The 18,662-nt window shown below is 66.9% G+C and overlaps 1 protein-coding gene and 3 non-coding genes across 4 annotated transcripts; 2 read left to right on the top strand and 2 right to left on the bottom strand.

Annotated features, from left to right (window-relative positions):
• Positions 1 to 1,686: 1,686 nt before the first annotated feature.
• On the bottom strand, positions 1,687 to 1,850 carry LOC121068844. Its single transcript, XR_005819108.1, has one exon. It is a non-coding gene; the product is annotated as a U1 spliceosomal RNA (small nuclear RNA).
• Positions 1,851 to 4,143: 2,293 nt separating this feature from the next.
• On the top strand, positions 4,144 to 4,307 carry LOC121068843. The gene has a single exon (XR_005819107.1). It is a non-coding gene; the product is annotated as a U1 spliceosomal RNA (small nuclear RNA).
• Positions 4,308 to 6,968: 2,661 nt separating this feature from the next.
• On the bottom strand, positions 6,969 to 7,132 carry LOC121068842. The gene has a single exon (XR_005819106.1). It is a non-coding gene; the product is annotated as a U1 spliceosomal RNA (small nuclear RNA).
• Positions 7,133 to 7,659: 527 nt separating this feature from the next.
• TMEM214 (transmembrane protein 214) lies at positions 7,660 to 18,631 on the top strand. Its single transcript, XM_040550758.1, has 16 exons — positions 7,660 to 8,091; positions 9,580 to 9,730; positions 10,646 to 10,780; positions 11,387 to 11,469; positions 12,091 to 12,196; positions 12,932 to 13,013; positions 13,952 to 14,053; positions 14,601 to 14,742; positions 14,874 to 14,965; positions 15,485 to 15,533; positions 15,653 to 15,766; positions 16,159 to 16,276; positions 16,774 to 16,870; positions 17,133 to 17,301; positions 17,776 to 17,927; positions 18,275 to 18,631. The coding sequence occupies exons 1-16, from the start codon at positions 7,660 to 7,662 to the stop codon at positions 18,399 to 18,401; spliced, it is 2,151 nt and encodes a 716-aa protein (XP_040406692.1). The 3' UTR covers positions 18,402 to 18,631.
• The last annotated feature ends 31 nt before the right edge of the window (positions 18,632 to 18,662 follow it).

Below are 18,662 nucleotides of genomic sequence, written 5' to 3'. Positions count from 1 at the left end.
CCCGTGTCCGGCCTGGTTCCCGCGCACGGTGGGAGGTGGTGGGGCTGGTGGCAGCGCCCCTGGTTGGGGCCTGTGCACGGCAGCAGCACCGTGCTGCGCCCTGGGATGGATCATAGAATCATTAGGGTTGAGAAGCCCTCCAAGATCACCTGGTCCAACCATCCCCCTACCACCAATGTCACCACTAAACCGTGTCCCCGAGCACCACGTCCAACCCCTCATTGAACACCCCCAGGGACGGTGACTCCGCCATCTCCCTGGGCAACCCGTCCCAGTGCCTGACTGCTCTTTCTGAGCAGAAATGTCTCCTCATTTCCAACCTGAACCTCCCCTGGCACAACTCGAGGCCATTCCCTCTGGTCCTATCAGTGGTTACCTGTGAGAAGAGGCCGACCCCCAGCTTCCTTTCACGGAGTTGCAGAGAGCAATGAGGTCTGCCCTGAGCCTCCTCTTCTGCAACCCCAGCTCCCTCAGCCACTCCTCACAGGACTTGTGTCCCAGACCCCTCACCAGCTTCGTAGCCCTTCTCTGGACATACTCCAGGGCCTCGACGTCCTTCTTGTAGTGAGGGGCCCAAAGCTGAACCCAGCACTTGAGGTGCGGCCTCACCAGAGCTGAGCACAGGGGGACGATCGCCTCCCTGCTCCTGCTGGCTGCACTACTCCTGACACAGGCCAGGATGCCGTTGGCCTTCTTGGCCACCTGGGCACCTCACGTTCAGGCGAGCGTCAACCAACACCCCCAGATCCTTTTCCTCTTCACAGCTTTCCAGCCACTCTGCCCCAAGCCTGTAGCGCTGCATGGGGCTGTTGTGGCCAAAGTGCAGGACCCAGCACTTAGACATGTTGAACCTCATCCCATCGGCCCCCGCCCATCAACCCATCCTGTCCAGGTCCCTCTGCATGGCCTTCCTATCCTCCAGCAGCTTGACACTTCCCCCCAGCTTGGTGTCATCTGCAAACGTACTGAGGGTGCTCTCAATTCCCTTATCCAAGTCATCAATAAAGATATAAAAGAGGATGGGCCCCAACACCGACCTCCAGGGAACACCAATGGTGACTGGTCACCAGCTGGATTTCACTCCGTTCACCACTACTCTCTGGGCCCGGCCACCCAGCCAGTTTTTAACCTAGCAAAGAGTATACCTGTCCAAGCCATGGACTTCCAGCTTCTCCAGGAGAATACTGTGGAAGAATGTGTCAAAAGCTTCGCTGAAATCTAGGTAGACTATGTCAACAGCCTTTCTGTCATCCACCAGGTGGGTCACCCAGTCACAGAAGGAGATGAGGATGGTCAGGCAGCACTTGCCTTTCATGAACCCATGCTGACTGGGCTTGATCCCCCAGTTGTCCCACATATGCTGTATGATTGCATTCAAGATGACCTGTTCTGTCACCTTTCCTGGCACTGTGGTCAGGCTGACAGGCCTGTAGTTCCCTGGGTCCTCCTTACGACCCTTCTTAAAGATGGGCGTCACATTAGCAAGTCTCCAGTCATCCGGGACCTCTCCAGATGACCAGGACCACTAATAGATGAAGGAAAGCAGCCCAGCAACCACATCTGCCAACTCCCTCAGCACCCTCGGCTGGCTCCTCGCGACGGCCTGAGGCTGGCTCCGAGCCGCGAGCGGACCGACCCCGAGAGCCCGACGGCCCCGGCACAGCTCTGTCTTTGGCACCGCACAACCAGGGGAGAGCGCGAACGCAGTCCCCCACTACCACAAATTATGCAGTCGAGTTTCCCGCATTTGGGGAAATCGCAGGGGTCAGCACACCCGGAGTGCAGGGGATGAGCCTCGCCCTGGGAAAACCACCTGCCTGATCATGGTGTCTCCCCTGCCAGGTAAGTATGACGCCCGCTCCCCCCCGCCGCGCCCCCACGCGCGCGCACGCACACCCAGCACACGGACGCGCGCCCCGAAACGCCCGCCCCGGGCCCGCCGGACCCGCCCCGCCCGCCCCGCCCCGCGCGGCGCCCGCGCCCCGCGCCCGCCACGCGCCCACGCGGGGCCACGCGCGGCGCCGTGCGGTGTGGGGCTTGTCCCGTGATGCCGCGCGGCTCCGATCTGCATGGGCACGCCCCCTTATCTGCATGGGCCGCCCCCGCGCCTCCTGGCCACGCCCCTCAGGGCCGCAGAGGCGCGGCGGGAGGGGGACGCTCCGCGGGCACGGGCCCGGCCCGGGATGGCGGCGGCTGCGGCCGGGCGGTGCCGCGCAGCCGTGGGGCGGGGAGCACGGGGCGGCGTGGGGCGGGCCGGGGCCGGGGCCGGGGCCGGGGACACCTATCCATGCAGGCTCTCGCGCAGGTAGACCGGGCTGACCCCGGCTCTGTGACAGGGCCATCGGTGACAAGGCCTTCCCGCCCGCCATGGGCCCGCTCCTGGTAGCAGCCGGGCACAGGTGGTGCCGGTAACCCCTCGCTTGGTGCCTTCCACAGCATCCTGCTGGAGGAGCTGGCTGCTCGGGGCCTGCACGGGCGTACGCTTCTCTGGGTAACAAACTGGCCGGGTGGCCAAGCCCAAAGAGTCGTGGTGAGTGGAGGTAAATCCAGCCGGAGGCCGGTCACTGGTGGAGTCCCCCAGGGCTCAGTGCTGGGGGCAGTTCTCTTCGGTGTCTTCATCAATGATCTGGACGAGGGGATCGAGTGCACCCTCGGTAAGTTTGCAGATGACACCAAGTTAGGCACAAATGTTAATCTGTTTGAGGGTAGGAGAGCTCTGCAGAGGGATCTGGATAAGTTGAGGCCAACTGCATGAAGTTCAACAAGGCCAAGTGCCGGGCCCTGCACATGGGGCACAACAACCCCATGCAACACTACAGAAGAGCGACTGGAAAGTCGCCGGTGGAAAGAGAACTGGTGGTACTGGTTGAAAGCTGGCTGAACAGGAGCCGGCAGTGTGCCCAGGTGGCCAAGAAGGCCGGGGAGATCCTGGCGTGCGTTAAAAGGAGCGTGGCCAGCAGGTCAAGGGAGGTGATCCTCCCCCTCTATTCTGCCCTGGTCAGGCCTCACCTGGAGTGCTGTGTCCAGTTCTGGGCTCCCCGGTACAAAAAAGACAGGAATCTTCCGGAAAGAGTCCAGCGGAGGGCCACAAAGGTGATACGGGGCCTGGAGCATCTCCCCTGCGAGGAAAGGCTGCGAGACCTGGGGCTGTTCAGCCCGGAGAAGAGAAGGCTGAGAGGGGATCTCATCAATGTGTATAAATACCTGAGGTGTGGGAGGCAGAGGGATTCGGCCAGCCTCTTTTCAGTGGTCTGTGGGGACAGGACAAGGGGCAATGGCCACAAAATGGAGCCCAGGCAGTTCCGCACCACCATGCGAAACTTCTTCCCGGTGAGGGTGACGGAGCACTGGGACAGGCTGCCCAGGGAGGCCGTGGGGTCTCCTTCTCTGCAGATATTCAGGGCCCGTCTGGACGCCCGCCTGGGCAGCCTGCTCTAGGGAACTGCTTCGGCAGGGGGGTTGGACCCAATGGTCTCTCGGGGTCCCTTCCCACCCCTACAGTGCTGTGATTCTGTGAACAGCTGCTGATGAGTTCCCCATCAGGGGCGGTTTAGCTGAAGAAAAAGAACAAAAACCAGGACAGGCCGTGCGGAAGCACAGGCAGAATGCAATTACTGCCCGCCTCCCATCAGCGAGTGCGGCTCGGCCGCGGCTCGGGAAGCCGGGCCCTGCAAATGCGGCGGTGGCTCAGGAAGGCCGGCCCCGGCCCCGGCCCCGGCCCGGCCCCGGCCCCGCCGCGTCCCGCCCCACGCCGCCCCGTGCTCCTCGCCCCACGGCTGCGCGGCACCGCCCGGCCGCAGCCGCCGCCATCCCGGGCCGGGCCCGTGCCCGCGGAGCGTCCCCCTCCCGCCGCGCCTCTGCGGCCCTGAGGGGCGTGGCCAGGAGGCGCGGGGGCGGCCCATGCAGATAAGGGGGCGTGCCCATGCAGATCGGAGCCGCGCGGCATCACGGGACAAGCCCCACACCGCACGGCGCCGCGCGTGGCCCCGCGTGGGCGCGTGGCGGGCGCGGGACGCGGGCGCCGCGCGGGCGGGGCGGGGCGGGGCGGGTCCGGCGGGCCCGGGGCGGGCGTTTCGGGGCGCGCGTCCGTGTGCTGGGTGTGCGTGCGCGCGCGTGGGGGCGCGGCGGCGGGGAGCGGGCGTCATACTTACCTGGCAGGGGAGACACCATGATCAGGCAGGTGGTTTTCCCAGGGCGAGGCTCATCCCCTGCACTCCGGGTGTGCTGACCCCTGCGATTTCCCCAAATGCGGGAAACTCGACTGCATAATTTGTGGTAGTGGGGGACTGCGTTCGCGCTCTCCCCTGGTTGTGCGGTGCCAAAGACAGAGCTGTGCCGGGGCCGTCGGGCTCTCGGGGTCGGTCCGCTCGCGGCTCGGAGCCAGCCTCAGGCCGTCGCGAGGAGCCAGCCGTGGGCGGATGGGGCCTGCACGAGGCTGCAGCCCGTGGAGAGGAGCCCCCGGCGGGCCGGAGCTGCAGCCCGTGGAGAGGAGCCCCCGCAGGAGCAGGGGCCTGGAGGGAGCTGCCGCCCGCGGCGGACCCGCGCTGGAGCGGTTTGCTCCTGCGGGATGGACCCCGTGGGACGGAGCCGCGTGGGAGCGGTTCTCGAGGAGCTGCTGCCTGTGGGCGGCCCCCGCAGGCTCAGCTCGGGAAGGACGGCATCCCGTGGGAGGGACCCCGCGGGGAGCAGGGACAGAGAGGGACCGAGAAGGAGCGGCGGGGACGAAGCGTCGGGGACTGACCGCAGCCCCCCTTGCCCTGCGCTGCTTGAGGGGAAGGTGTCTTTATTTTTTGTTGTTGTTTCTCACAGCTCCACCTTAGTAATAGGTAATAACTTTTATTAATCTCCCTACGCTGAGTCTGTTTTACCCGTGATAACTGCTGAGTGATCTCCCCATCCTTACCTCACCTCCTGAGACCTTTGCATCGTATTTTCTCCGCTTTGAGGAGGGGGAGCGAGAGAGCGGCTGAGGTCGAGCTCGGCTGCCCGGCTGGGTAAAACCACATGTAAAACGCAGCAGAGTAAAACCACGCTTCCTCCGCTGCTCCTGCCCTGCGGGGGCCCAGCAGGGTCCACGGCTGCCTCCCGCCCCAGTTTGTGATGCCCCAGCAGAGGAACACCCAGGATCCTTCTGGGATCCAGGATTAATCAAGCCGTCACTCACGGGAACTATAAGATAAGTGAAATTCTATGTGAGAGAGCAAGTAGAATGTACCCAGCTCCACCCGGGGGAAGGTGAAGAAAAAGTGGAGAGCTTGTGGGTGAGAATTAAGGGGCGGCAGGCTGGTATGGGTGACCCTGCTGTGGGGGTGTACTGCAGCTCACCAGATCAGGAGGAGGTCGGCGAGGCCTTCTACAAGCAACTGAAAGTAGCCTCACGATCCTGGATGATGGTTCTCACGGGGGACTTTAATTATCCCGACATCTGTTGGGTAAGCAACTCGGCCAGGCACGCGCAGTCCAAACGGTTCCTAGAACGCATTGAAGATAATTTTCTGACGCAGGTGGTGGAGGAGCCAACGAGGTGTGGGGGGGTTCTGGACCTTGTTCTTACCAACAGGGATGGGCTTGTTAGGGATGTGAAGGCTGGGGCTAGCTTGGGATGCAGTGACCATGAGGTGGTGGAGTTGAAGGTCTGGAGTGGAAGAAGTAAGGGAAAAGGTAGGATTGCTAACCTGGACTTTTGGAGCGCCAACTTTGACCTCTTCTAGGACCTACTTGGGGGTATCTCATGGGCTAGATCCCTAGAAGGTATGGGTGCTTGGGAGAGCTGGGCAACATTTAAGCAGTACTTCTTCCAAGCTCAGGATCGGTGCCTCCTGAAGAGTAGGAAATCAGGGAAGGGGGGCAGGAAACCTGCGTGGATGAGCAAGGAGCTCACCAACAAGATCAAAAGGAAGAGGAAAGTCTATGAAATGTGGAAAAAGGGCCTGTCCTCTTGGGAGGAGTATAGGAGTGTTGTGAGGGCCTGCGGGGACACGATGAAGAAGGCTAAAGCCCACCCGGAGATGAAGCTGGCAAAGGAGATAAAAAAAAAAAAAATTCTTATTATCCTTTAAGTATGTAAACAGTAAAAGGAAGACTAGGGATAATGTGGGTCCCCTGCTGAATGAGGGGGGTGTCCTGGTAACGGGGGACGCTGAGAAGGCGGAGATACTGAATGCCCTCTTTGCTTCGGTCTTTTCTTCAAAGATTCCCCCCCGGTACCCCTGGACACTGGAGGGAGTAGAAAGAGTCTGGGAAGTGGAGATCTCCCCCCTGATTGATGAGGGAGTGGTTCGGGAGCGTCTCAGTGGGCTCAGTGCACTCAAGTCCATGGGTCCTGAAGGGATGCATCCACATGTGCTGAGGGAGTTAGCAGAGGTGATCGCCGAACCGCTCTCTATCATCTTTGAAAGGTCCTGGAGAACAGGAGGGGTGCCTGAGGACTGGAGGATAGCCAATGTCACTCCGGTCTTCAAGAAGGGCAAGAAGAAGGATCCGGGCAACTACAGGCCAGTCAGTCTCACCTCCGCCCCTGGAAAGGTGTTGGAACAGCTTGTTCTGGATGCCATCTCCAAGCAATTGGAAGAGAAGACGGTTATGAGGAGTAGTCAACGTGGATTCACCAAGGGGAAATTGTGTTCGACCAACCTCGTAGCCTTCTATGATGGCATCGCCAGCTGGGTAGATGGGGGGAGAGCAGTGGATGTCATCTACCTTGACTTCGCTCACGCGCCGATCGTTGCCCTCTGTGCACGGCTGGCTGCCTTCCGGGCCGTGCGAGCGAGCGGCGCCTCTGCCGGTTCAGCGGCACCGGGCGGAGCGGGACCCCGACCCCCGCGGCTGCGGCCCGTCACGGGCAGGCTCCGGGCAGCCCACGCGGGGCACGAGCCGAACCGCGGCCGGGAGCGACCCCCGGGCGCTGCCAGGGCCCCCCGAGAACCACAAACGCCCCCGGCACAGCTCTGTCTTTGGCACCGCACAACCAGGGGAGAGCGCGAACGCAGTCCCCCACTACCACAAATTATGCAGTCGAGTTTCCCGCATTTGGGGAAATCGCAGGGGTCAGCACACCCGGAGTGCAGGGGATGAGCCTCGCCCTGGGAAAACCACCTGCCTGATCATGGTGTCTCCCCTGCCAGGTAAGTATGACGCTCGCTCCCCGCCGCCGCGCCCCCACGCGCGCGCACGCACACCCAGCACACGGACGCGCGCCCCGAAACGCCCGCCCCGGGCCCGCCGGACCCGCCCCGCCCCGCCCCGCGCGGCGCCCGCGCTCGGCGCCCGCCACGCGCCCACGCGGGGCCACGCGCGGCGCCGTGCGGTGTGGGGCTTGTCCCGTGATGCCGCGCGGCTCCGATCTGCATGGGCACGCCCCCTCATCTGCATGGCCACGCCCCTTTATCTGCATGGGCTCGCCCCGAAGCGCACGGACCCGCCCTCCTTGTGTTAGATCCCCACCTCCTGTTGGCCCCGCCCTCCCTGCCCCCTCCCACCTATGGGCGTGTCCCCCCGCGGGGGCGTTTCCCACCCGGGGGCGGGGCGGTGACGCGCACCGGAGGGGCGGGGCGGAGACGTGGCAGCCGGCGCGCGGCGCACGTGTGCTTGGCGGCAGCCAACGAGCGCGCGCCGTGCCCCGCCCCGCCCCTCGGCGCCGCGGCTCCGGGTCCGGCGGCGATGGCGGCGGCGGGCGGCGGGCGCTGGGAGGTGGTGCGCAGGGGGCGCCGCCCCGCGGGGGGCTCCGGCGGCCGCCGCGCCGCGGGGGAGGCCAACGCCGGGCGGGTGCCGGCCCTGGCCCGTGAGTGCGGGGCGGCGGCGGGGGGCGCGGGGCGGCGGCGGGGCCGGGGGGCGCGGGGCCGGGGGTACCGGGCCGGCGGCGGGGTCCCGGCGCTCTCTCACCGTCCCCGCGCTCCCCCCGCAGCTCCCGCGGGCGCGGCCGGCGGCGGCCTCGAGCCGGGCCCGGAGAAGGCGGCGAAGAGGCCGGGCCGGGAGGCGGCGGCTGAGCAGGCGGCGCGGCGGCAGCACGGCGGGAGGAGCGGCAGGAAGGCGGCGGCCGACGGCGGCCCCAAGCCCGGCCGGTTCCGGTCGCTGGAGGAAGCGCTGAGAGCCGTGAGTGCCCCCCCGGGCCCTGTCCCCCCCCCCCGCATCACAGCCCCGGAGCGGTGCCGGGAGCACGGCGCCCACCCCGGCCCCGAACCCGGCATCGCGGCACCGGGCGGCCGGGGGTCGCTGCCCCGGGAGGTGCCGGGGGTGGGGGCGCCCCGGGGACGCTTCCCGAGGGGTCCCGCGCCTGGCCGCGGGCTGGGGGTGCTGGGGCTGCGGCTCCCCCCGGGGCCTCCCCGCCCCCGGTGCCGCTCGCCGAGGGCCGCGCGGTCGGGGCGGCCGGGTGGGAATTTCTGGTTCGTCCCCCCCCGCCCCAGCCCCCCCCCCGCCTGCCGCCTGCGAGCGCTGCGGAGCGGCGGCGCTGCCCCTGCCCCTGCCCCTGCCCGCCGGGGCGCTCCCCGCCTGCCCCCTCCGCGTCTGGCGGCAGCGGGTCTGCGGAGCCCGCCCGTCTCCGTCCCGCCCGTCCTCCTGGCGCCTGGGCTCGGGCGGCTGCTGCAGGGAAACCCCGAAACGCCTCGCGTCTGGGCCTGGGGCTCCTGCGGCCGCTGTGCTCCCAGCTCCCGGCCTTAACCCCGGAGCCCGCGCCCCGCTCGTGCTGCGGCACCGCTGACGGGGCCGGGAGCTGCCTCTGCCGCTCGTGCTCAACGCGAGCCCTGGTCCCCGTACAGCCACTGCGCGGACACGCGTCGCAGCTGAGCCAACGCGTGTCGCTGCTGTCGGTGCTCCTCAGCGAGAGCGGCCCGGGGCTGGAAGCCTCGCTGCCCCCCAGCGCTGCTGTGCACGGCTCGGAGGCGCCGGGTGCCGCCGTGGGACTGCTGCCCGGTCGGCTCTGCTGCTGGTTACGTTTATTTTTCTGACACAGCAGCAGCTATTTTTCCTTACTCTTTTCTTCAAAATAGTTGCTTAAAGAAACACGCAACAAAAGGCTTTCCAGCTCAGATTTAGTAGTGCCTGGTGACTGCAGCTGAGAAATGTCAGACTCGGTGCAAAATGTCGAGCGGCCGCTGAAGTCTTGCTGCACCTCCTAAGCTCCTTGAGGTTCAGGTAGATGGAGGCTTGCTGGCTGGCTGAGTGCAGGAGCAGACGATGGGCACGTTCTGTGGCTGGTAACGGGGCAGGAGGAAGGCGAGGAACGCGCTGCCCGTGGCCATGGCTTGGTGGCCGTGGGCCGTTGGCTGATGCAGCCCAGCCCCTGCGGCCGTGGAGCCGGTGGGTGCCCAGGGGCAGCAAGGGGAACGCGGTCCGGCTGTGAGGACAGGCAGGGCTTCCTTCCTCTGGTGAGCTGCCTTGCGCGGCCTGTGTGAGCACCACTTCCAACCTGCTTTTTGTTGTTCCTCGGTAGCCTTTGTTAGTATTAAGAAATAAGGGGTCAGGCCGGTGGTCTCAGGGCAGGGAGGGCAGCGCCTCAGCCCCACGCTCCCTGGTGCACCAAAACCAGCTCCTCTCTTCCCCTGCTTGGGTCTGCGTGTCTCAGGGGACCTCTGTCGTCCGCAGCTCGACGTGGCGGACCTGCAGAAGGAGCTGGACAAGAGCCAGAGCATGTTCCCCGAGAACCCCTCCGTCTGGGTGAAGGACCTGGCCGGCTACCTCAACTACAAGCTGCAGGCGCCCAAGAGCGACCCCACGCTCAGCCAGCACGCCCACGGTCAGTGGCACCCGCCCGCTGCGGCTGGTGGCACTGCGGTGACATGGGACGGGGGCGGCTGGGGGGCACTGCCTGCTCCGTGCTTCTGTTCGTGCTGCAGGAACCGCTGGGGCTCCCACTTTGCAGCGTGTATGTTGTACGGGCTCTTAAAGACTAAAGGTTAAAGGACAGCTGGCATCAGGCATCAGAGACGGGTTTTAGAAGCATCAGGGTGGACAGGACCAAAACACTCACTGGAAATCTAAAGGAAAAATCTGTTTTCATCTGAGATGGATGGGGCCGAGCCTGTCCCAGAGTCTGGGCTCATTTGCTGCCAGTTGAGATGTTTGGGGCTTTCTTTGCTTGCTTTTTCCCTACCACAACTGCCTTTAGTAGATGCTTAGGTAACACAGGACTGTGTTCTTAATTTGACATACTTCATAGGATTTGTGTTTGGTTGATTTCTGTGATATCTCTATAATTTGACTCTGACTGCCAAGAGCACTGAAGTCATCCATACAGCTGGCAAATCAGAAACTTTCTCTAGGCATCCCTTCAGCATAGGGACCCCCAGGCTGTGCCTAGTGGTACTGCATTGAGCAGTCTGCTCGCTGGTACCCACCCGTCCCTAACGGAGCCGTTCTGGTCGGGTCTCCCTTCGTGCAGCATCTCCTGCCCTGCCTGTGCTTGGGAGCACGTATTGCTGGGGGTGACAACGGGAGGGAGAGCGTGGTTCCCTTTTCAGAAGCTGTGCGTACCCCGTGGCACCGACGTTTAACAGAGGGCACTTAGTGCTGAGTTAGGAGCACCCGCTGTGGGATAACTGCGAGAAGCACTCATGGGCCTCGAGGCGCCGCCCTGCGCCTGCTGGGCAGGGTTCGCACCGCGGCTGCGCCAGCGCTCGCTGAATTTCTCCTTGCTCTGTGTTGCCTTCAGATTACCCGTACTGTCTTGTGAACAAAGAGCTGAGGAATATCATCAAATCCCTGCTGGGAAAGTCTTCCAGCGTGCTGGAGCTCTTCTTCGACCACTGCATCTACACCATGCTGCAGGAGCTGGACAAGACCCCAGGTGGGAGGTTTCTGACCACGAGAACGCTTCTACTGCTCGCTGCCGGTGCCAAGAGCAGGGTTCTTCCACGTGGGGCGAGACGGGCAGCTTGTCTGCGTGCCCTCAGGGAGGTGTTGGGCCGGGCTCATCGGCACAGCTGCAGCAGGAGCCCCGTGGGGCCGTTATGGAGAACTTGGTGCCAACGCCTCTCGGAGGGCAGCTGGGAGCCGCGTCCCCTGCGTGGCGCTGGCCTGCTGCTTCCAGCGGCACCGGGGCTGGTCACACTGCGTGCCGGCTGCTTCTCCACCACGAGCACGGAGTAGCTGCGAGCAGGTGCTCGAGGCGCTGCTTTGCTCTGGGACTCGTGGCCGCGTCCCATTCCCTCAGGCTCTCCGCTGTCCCGCGGGGCCGTGCCGGTGCCTGCTCTGGGTGCCGAGGGCTCGGCCAGGTGCTGCAGCCCCGTGCTCCTGCCCCGGTCCTGGGGCAGGTTCATCGGCACCCCGGTGGCGCTCTGGGAGTGGGGCAGGGCTGCGGGGGCCCCACCTGAGGAGCATCGTGAGGGGCGAGAAGCTCAAACGGGTGCCTGCGCGTGGCTGTGTCTGAGCGCATCCCCCTCTGCTCTTCCAGGAGAGTCCCTGCACGGGTACAGGATCTGCATCCAGGCGGTGCTGCTGGACAGGCCCAAAATCGCCACCGCGAACCTGGGCAAGGTGAGCAGGGTGTGTGTGCTGGTGCTGGGCTACAGCCGGAGCAGCGCCCGGCCCCTCTGCCCACACAGAGATCCCGCCTGCACCCACAGTGCCCGCGCGTGTTTCTGGGCCCGGCAGCGGGTAATTAACGGGCACACATTGCAGGTGCCCTGGGAGCTCTCCACGTTGCTCTGCGCACGGAGCTCCCGTGCTTGGCACACTCACAGCGCGCGCAGGAGCCCGCCCCGTGCTCCCCCCACAGCGCTGGCACCCCTCGGGGTGCTGGCGTCCCGCTGGCCTCCGAGGGTCTGACCCCTCCTTGTGCTCCACGCACAGCCATCCCCAGCGGGGAGCGGGCTGCGTCTGCTGGGCTCTGCGCAGACGTTATGGGGCAGGAACGAGAGGTTTTGGTGTCCCTCTCCTTCCAAGCGGCTGGGTGCTGGAGGCTCTGCCACCCCTACCCTGTGCCACTTCTGCGGGTCCCCAGGCTGTGGCAGCCACGAGCCCGCTGGCGCCGCGGTCATCTGGTGGTGGCCTCTGGCACCCCCGTGGAGGTGCCGCGGCTCAGAGCCGCCCGCTGAGCGCCGCGGTGGGACAGACAGACGGACGTCCCACTGAGCGCCAGCCCCTTGCTCCCCGCAGTACCTGGAGCTGCTGCGGTCCCACCAGAACAGGCCGGCCAAGTGCCTGACCATCCTGTGGGCGCTGGGGCAAGCCGGCTTCGCCGACCTCGCTGAAGGCCTGAGAGGTGAGTGCAGGGAGCCTGCGCGTCCAGAGCTGTGGCGTGCGGCAGTGGGAGCGCCAGGACGGGGGCATGGCCCTGGCCAGGCTCCCGGGGCAGCTGCAGGCAGTGCGTGGGCGACGGCTCGAGGTCAGGGTGTCTGGACGTGCCGCGGGCAGCTGCCGCGGTGACGGCACGCTGATGCTGGTGGGATGCAGCGCGGCGCCCCCAGCACCGCACGGTTTGCTGTCTGGGATCGCTCCCATTAACCGCTCGTTAAGCCTTGTGCCTGCCCCCGTTTCTTAACCATATATGTTAAACATTAGCTGCCGCCGCAGCAGCGGGAGGGCTGCGTGCTGGAGTGTGTTTATAGATGTGTAAATACACGGAGCTATACGATGTCACCACTCTAAACACTGAGAAGTGGCTTATTGCTGCACGGCTGTGGGAGCTCGGCCAGCAGCCCATTTGTCCCAGAGTACGCTCTGCTCTCGTGCTAAGCACTGGAGCAAGGACAGGCGCTGCCGCCGGGCCCTCTCCAGCGGGACCGTCCCCCTGCGAGGCGCTGCTGCTCCCAGGGGCCTGTCCGCGGTCACGAGCCGGGTGTTCCCGGGTTTAAATGCAGCTGCAGTGCTGGGGCTCCGGTCCTCCTCCGTGGTTGAGGAGCCGGGTGCCGGTGGGAGCAGCCTGCCCGTGCCTAGCAGGCGGGGATGCTGCGGGAGACCTCGTCCCCGCGTGCCTGACGGCCTCTCTCTTCCGCAGTGTGGCTCGGAGTTATGCTCCCGGTGCTCGGGATCAAGGCGCTCTCCCCGTACGCTGTTGCCTACCTGGACCGTCTGCTGATGTGAGTTACGCCTCGGCTTTGTCTTGGCAAGGGCAGAGCCCGCCCAGGTGGCTGGCCCTGGCACCTTCGTGTCTGCGCCGTGCTCGTGTGTGTGCGCGCGTGCTGAGTGTGAGAAGCAGCGCAGTGAGAAGCACAAGAGGTCCTCCGGGGGACCTCCCGGCACCGGGTGGCTGTGAGCTGCCCGTCCCTGCAGGAGCCGTGCCGTAGCGCTGGCAGCGCGGCCGTGCCGCGGTTCGGGGGGACGGGGCTGTGCCGGGAGCAGGGCTCGTGTCCCGAGCCCCCGCAGCCTTGTCCGGCACGGGCACCCCAAGGTCTCCGGCCACAGAGAGAGGCGCAGCGGAGCCGCAGCCAGACCCTCTTGCAGGGCAGGAGGTGCAGCAGTTCCTCCTGGTCTTTCTGAACCGCTGCCGAAGCAGTTCTCTATAACCTGACCACGTTTCTCTTCTCTGACCGAGCTGCATTTACCGGCCCCGCCTGCTGCAGCCCTGTCCAGTTATCCATAGTCTCGGGGGGTGGGGGGGGAAATAACAGGGCACATAAGACCTTTGTGTCTAAGACCAGCAGCAAATACAAACACCTCCCCACTTTCTGGCACTGAAAATGAAGCCCACAAAACCATTTTTCCCATGTACTTCCCCAGCGAGTCTGTGGCTGGGGGAGCCCTGCTGTTATCGGGGTGCAGTGGGAAGCTGAAAGCCCCCCAGCCACAGGGACAGGGCAGGGGCTGCGCCCGCACCGTCCCCGGGGAGCCGCCTCCCTCCCTCCCGTGGCTGCACCGGGCCATGGGAAGGCAATTTTGGCAGCTGGGCAGCGCCTGCCTGCTGGAGCTGCGTTCCCAGTGAGACGCGAACCAGCCCGGCTGGGGGAGGACGGGGGGGGACGGAGCTGCCGGTGCGGCACGGCTGGCACCCACCGCAGCGCTCCCCAACGCCTTGCAGAATGCACCCAAACCTGACCAAAGGCTTCGGTATGATCGGACCCAAGGACTTCTTCCCCCTCCTGGACTTCGCCTTCATGCCCAACAACTCGCTGTCGCCCAGGTAGGGCTGTGCCGCCCCGGGGGCACGCGGCGGTGTGCGGGGCTCTGCGGTGTGGGTCAGCGCCCCCGTCCCCTTGCTCGGCTGTTCTGCGGGGGCTTTGTGGGGCTGTGGGGGACACACGGTGTTTGTGGGGGGCGCGCGGTGTCCCCGGGGTAGGCAGGGGCTCAGGCAGCAGCACTCAGAGCAAGTGTGGTGGGGAAATGCCAGCGGGATCGGGACAGGAGGCTGCACGCAGCGGAAGGATGCAGCGCTCGGGCGGGCTGTCCTCGCCCGACCTTCTGTGCCTCGGCAGCGCTCAGCAGGTGCTTCGTGTGCTCCTGGGGCTGTTCAGTGAACCGAAAGCAGAACGGGGCGAGACGGGAACACTGCACTGTTGTCCCTCGTGCTTCCCAGCCTCCTTACGTGCACGCAGCTGTCAGATCGCTGTGGGCTGCGGAGCCTCACAAGCCGGTTACCCTGGTGTGGGCTGCAGGGCCCTCCAGGGCACACGTGGCAGGGCCCGTGCTGGGGACGGGGGCGGTGTCCGCAGGCTGTGCCTCTCCCCCAGCCTGCAGGAGCAGCTGCGGCGGCTCTACCCGCGCCTGAAGGTGCTGGCGCTGGGCGCGAGGCCGGAGGCGACGCTGCACACCTACTTCCCCTCCTTCCTGTCCCGCGCCACGCCGAGCTGCCCGCCCGCCATGCGCAAGGAGGTGAGCGGTGCTCGGGGCGGGGGGCGCAGGGGCTGCGATGCCGCCCCCCGAGGTCCGGCTGGATGCGGGTGCTCGGGCACGGCGCGTCCCGCGGGCAGCGTGAGGGCAGCTGGGTGCTGTGCTCCTTCCAGCTCCTCACCTCCATGAGCCAGTGTCTGAGCGTGGACCCGCTGAGCTTCAGCGTCTGGAGGCAGCTCTACACCAAGCACCTCTCCCAGTCCAGGTGGGTGCCTGCGGCGGGCAGTGCTCCTGCCCGCTGAGCGGGGTCAAAGCCTCCTCGCGCCCACTTCGGGCTGGCTGCTGGCTTCCCGTGTGCAGGGATGCCCGTGCACGACGCCGGCCTGCCTCAGGAAGCCAGTGGCGAGCCGGGCAGTCCCAGCCGGGAGCCGGTCGCCCGCTGCCCAGCCTGCCGAGCCTGCCGTGTGGGAGCAGCGGGGCTCACGGCACAGCCGCGTGGGGCTCCCGGGGCACGTTTCCTGCATTGCCCTGCTCCAGGCACGGGGCCGAGCGGAGCGCAGGCTGCGAGGCACGGCCACCGTGACCTCTCTGGGGCCACCGTGCCCCTGCAGGCTGGTCTCCCCGGTGGCTTTCTGCTCCGGCCGCTCGGCCATCGGTTCTGCGGGCTGTGCGCCCCGCTGCCTGCTGCGCCCCGGCCGTCCAGCCCTGCCTCGGCAGCGTCTGGGAGCGCGCTGTGCTGCTCCTCGGGGCGCTGACCGAGCCCGCGTTTCCTCCCACCCTGTAGCTTGCTCCTGAACCACCTGCTGGAGTCCTGGGACAACGGCAGCAGGAAGGTAAGAGCGGGCTGCTGGGGGTGGTCCCGTGCCCCTGCCGGGGTCCCGCCAGGACGGGCTGCGGGCACCGGGTGCTCGGTGCCGCATCGCCCCTCCGCAGCGCAGCTCCTGCCCCCCAGGCGCGGCAGTCCCTGCAGGAGACGGTTCGCTCGTTCAAGGTGACGAACGAGGAGCTGGCAGCGCGGGGGCCCGGCAGCGAGCAGGACGTGGCGGCGTGCGATGCCGCCTGCAAGGTGAGCGTGGGGCTCGGCTCCTCCGTGCCGGGCGGGGGCTGGCCGCTCCCCGCCGCTGGTGCTCGCGGGGCTGAGCTGCTGCTGTGCCGAGAGCGCCCATGGGACACGGGGGCAGGCGGGGCTGGTCCCTGCGGTGCCGGTCCCTGCCCCTGCCAGCTGCTGTGGCAGCGAAAAGCACCCGCAAGCAAAGCTCTGTGCTGGGGGTGGGCGCAAAGTGGGGTGAGGAGGCGGCAGAGGAAAACACGGGGCCAAAATCATGAAGTGGAGGAGCCCAAAGCTCATCCTTCAGCCTGGGGACCGCCTGGGCTTCCCCACGGAGGGCGTCCTTTGCTGCCGGAGCCGCCGGGCTGGGGAGCAGCGAGGTGACGGGGTCCGTGCTGCTGCTCCCCCAGGTGCTGCTGCAGAAGATGAAGGGCGGCGGCTTCCCCTGGTCCCGGCTGCTCCTCATCGGCCTGGTCTTTGCCGTCGGCTTCCTCATGCACGACGTCCGGACGCACGGCTCGCTGCAGGGTACGGCCCGCACCGCCTCGCGCAGGGCTCTGCAGGGAAGGACGTGACCCACGCCCCGAAGCAGTGATCGCCCTGGTCCCATCACCACGCACACCCCGCTCTCAGCCAGGCCCCCACGGCCTCGCCTACGCCCCGAGCCCGTGCTGCTGCCTTCTGCCGTCAGTCCGTGTCCCGGGGGCACGCCGCCGGGCTGGGCGAGAAGCCCTCGGCAGGCCGTGCGGGCGACACGTCTCCGGCCCTGCCCGCCGCCTCCCGGGCTCTTTTCCCTGGGGCTGCCTTAGCCTGGGTTCCTCTGGGCCCGGGAGCTCCTGCGCCCCTTTGTCAGCTCTGGGCGCATCCTGAGATTTCCCGGTGAAGTTCGAGCTGTGTGTCCCAGGGAAACCTCCTGGGGACTGTCGGGGGGCAGTCCCCGGCAGCTTTTGAGCCCTGCAGGGCAGCTTCCCGAAGCCTGCAGCCCCGCCGACGCGCTGCTCAGGGGGTGCTCCCTTCTCTTGCAGCCTCCACTTCTGCTCGCGTGCTCCGCTCCTCCGGCATCCTGTCTGCCTCGCAGCAAGCCTGGCACAAGGCGTCCCACTACTCCCTGGAGGGGTACAGGTCAGTGGCACTCACGTCAAGCAGCAGCGCGTGCGTCTGAGGGGGTGTGAAGTTGCTAATGCAGCACCAGGTGATTTCTGTAGGGAGCCCTTTTTGCTTGGGAAGCGTTCCCCAGGTGCTCCTGGAAGTGCTTTTCAGCTCAGCTCTTGAGTTCTCCCGTTCCCTTGGCTGTGGCAGCAGTCTCCAGGTACACGCGTGCTCCCGTGGCCTTGCTGTTGGTGCCGGCGCAGCCGGCGCTGCCTCAGCCTCCGCTCTCCCGCAGGTGGCTGGAGAGCACCCTGCCCGCCTGCTGCTCCCGGGGGGCGGCCGTCCTGCAGCCCGCTCTGCAGCTGCTCTGGGCAAAGACGGCCGAGCTGGCGCTGCGCGTCTCCGAGCTGTGCTCCTCGCACCTCTCCTGGGCCCGGGACCACCTGCCCTGGCTCCTTGAATGGGTGAGGACGGGGGCTGCGCTCGTGCTGGCTGGGGGCACCGCGGGAGGGGGGCACGGGGACGGGGTCCCCAGCGAGGGGACGGGGTCCTGCGAGGTGCTGGGTGGGAAGAGAGCAGCGGGTGCGGATGCCCACGTCCCGCATCTCCCCAGTTAGCCCAGTCCTCAGCCCGGCAGCAGCGGGTCTGAGCGGGGAGAAGCCCCAGAGCCATTTATTCCCCTGGGAGCCGGGTAGGAGGGAGGTGGCGTCAGCACCCGCGCGGAGCCAGCAGCACAGACGCGTCCCCGGGCGCGTTGCGCACCGTCCAACCCGGGGAGCGCGGGGCGGGCAGGGCGATGCCAGAGAGCACGGGCCCGCGCCCAGCGGCCGGGGGCAGCCCCCGGCGGTGCGCGCGTGGGTCGGGAGCGAGCTCTGCACCCCGGTGCTGCCGGGTGCCCGCCGCAGCTCTCCAACCCCAGCCCGCTCCCGGCCCCGCAGCTCCAGTCCCGGGTGCCCGAGGCCGTCCTGCACTTCGCCGAGTGCGTCCGGGAGCTGCTGCTCTTCCTGCTGCGGAGCTGCCTGCTGCCGCTGCTGGAGCACGGCGCCGCCGCCCTGCAGCGGGGCTGGGAGCACTGCCTGGACGCCTGCCAGTGAGTACCGCTGGTCCCCCGCGGCTGCAGGAGCGGGCAGCGAGGCGCCGGGCCCGTGTTACGGGGAGAAGTCCCTCCCATGGGGGCCGGTGGGGTTGGCGCGGGGGTCCCGCAGCGAGCTGGGCCCCGAGGGAGGCGGGTGCTGGCGCCCGTGCCCAGAGCCTGCGCGCGGCGGGGCTGGGGCAGTGCCGCAGGGGTCCCCCGGCTGGCTGCGTGCCAGCGCCGCCCCCGTTTAACTGCGCCTCCCCGTGTGCCCCCTGCACCTGGGTGCTGCCCTCAGGGGAGCCGGGCGGGGGCTTCGCTGCCCGTGTCTCGCCCCCCGTAACCCCTTCCCCTCCCTCTTGCAGCGGCGAGGTGTCGTGGGACTGCCTGAGAGCACACCTGACGAGCTTCACCTACTCCTCGTGGGTTTACCTGCAGAACACGACCCTGGCCGTCACAAACTGGGCCTCGGCCATGATCTCTGGACACTGAGCTGCTGCCCGAGGCCTGGGGACGTGCTGGAGCCGCCTGGGGGGCTGCGGCCCCCGGCAGCATGGCGGGGCCCCCGGGGCCCTCGGGCCGCACGGCGCCGCGGGGGCCTTGTTGCGGGGCTGCTCTCGCCCTGTGATTCGGTTTTGGGCCGCCCCGACCCCTTCCCTGTCCCTGGGTCTCACCGGAGCGAGCACGGCCCGCGGGGGGGCAATGAACCGCGCTGGGTCCTCCTGCTGCCTCCTGTCACGTCTGTCCCGCACG

This window comes from Cygnus olor, chromosome 3 (genome assembly GCF_009769625.2).
Source record: "Cygnus olor isolate bCygOlo1 chromosome 3, bCygOlo1.pri.v2, whole genome shotgun sequence".
In the NCBI taxonomy this organism is placed as follows: domain Eukaryota; kingdom Metazoa; phylum Chordata; class Aves; order Anseriformes; family Anatidae; genus Cygnus; species Cygnus olor.
This window is presented reverse-complemented; position numbering and strand designations above follow the sequence as displayed.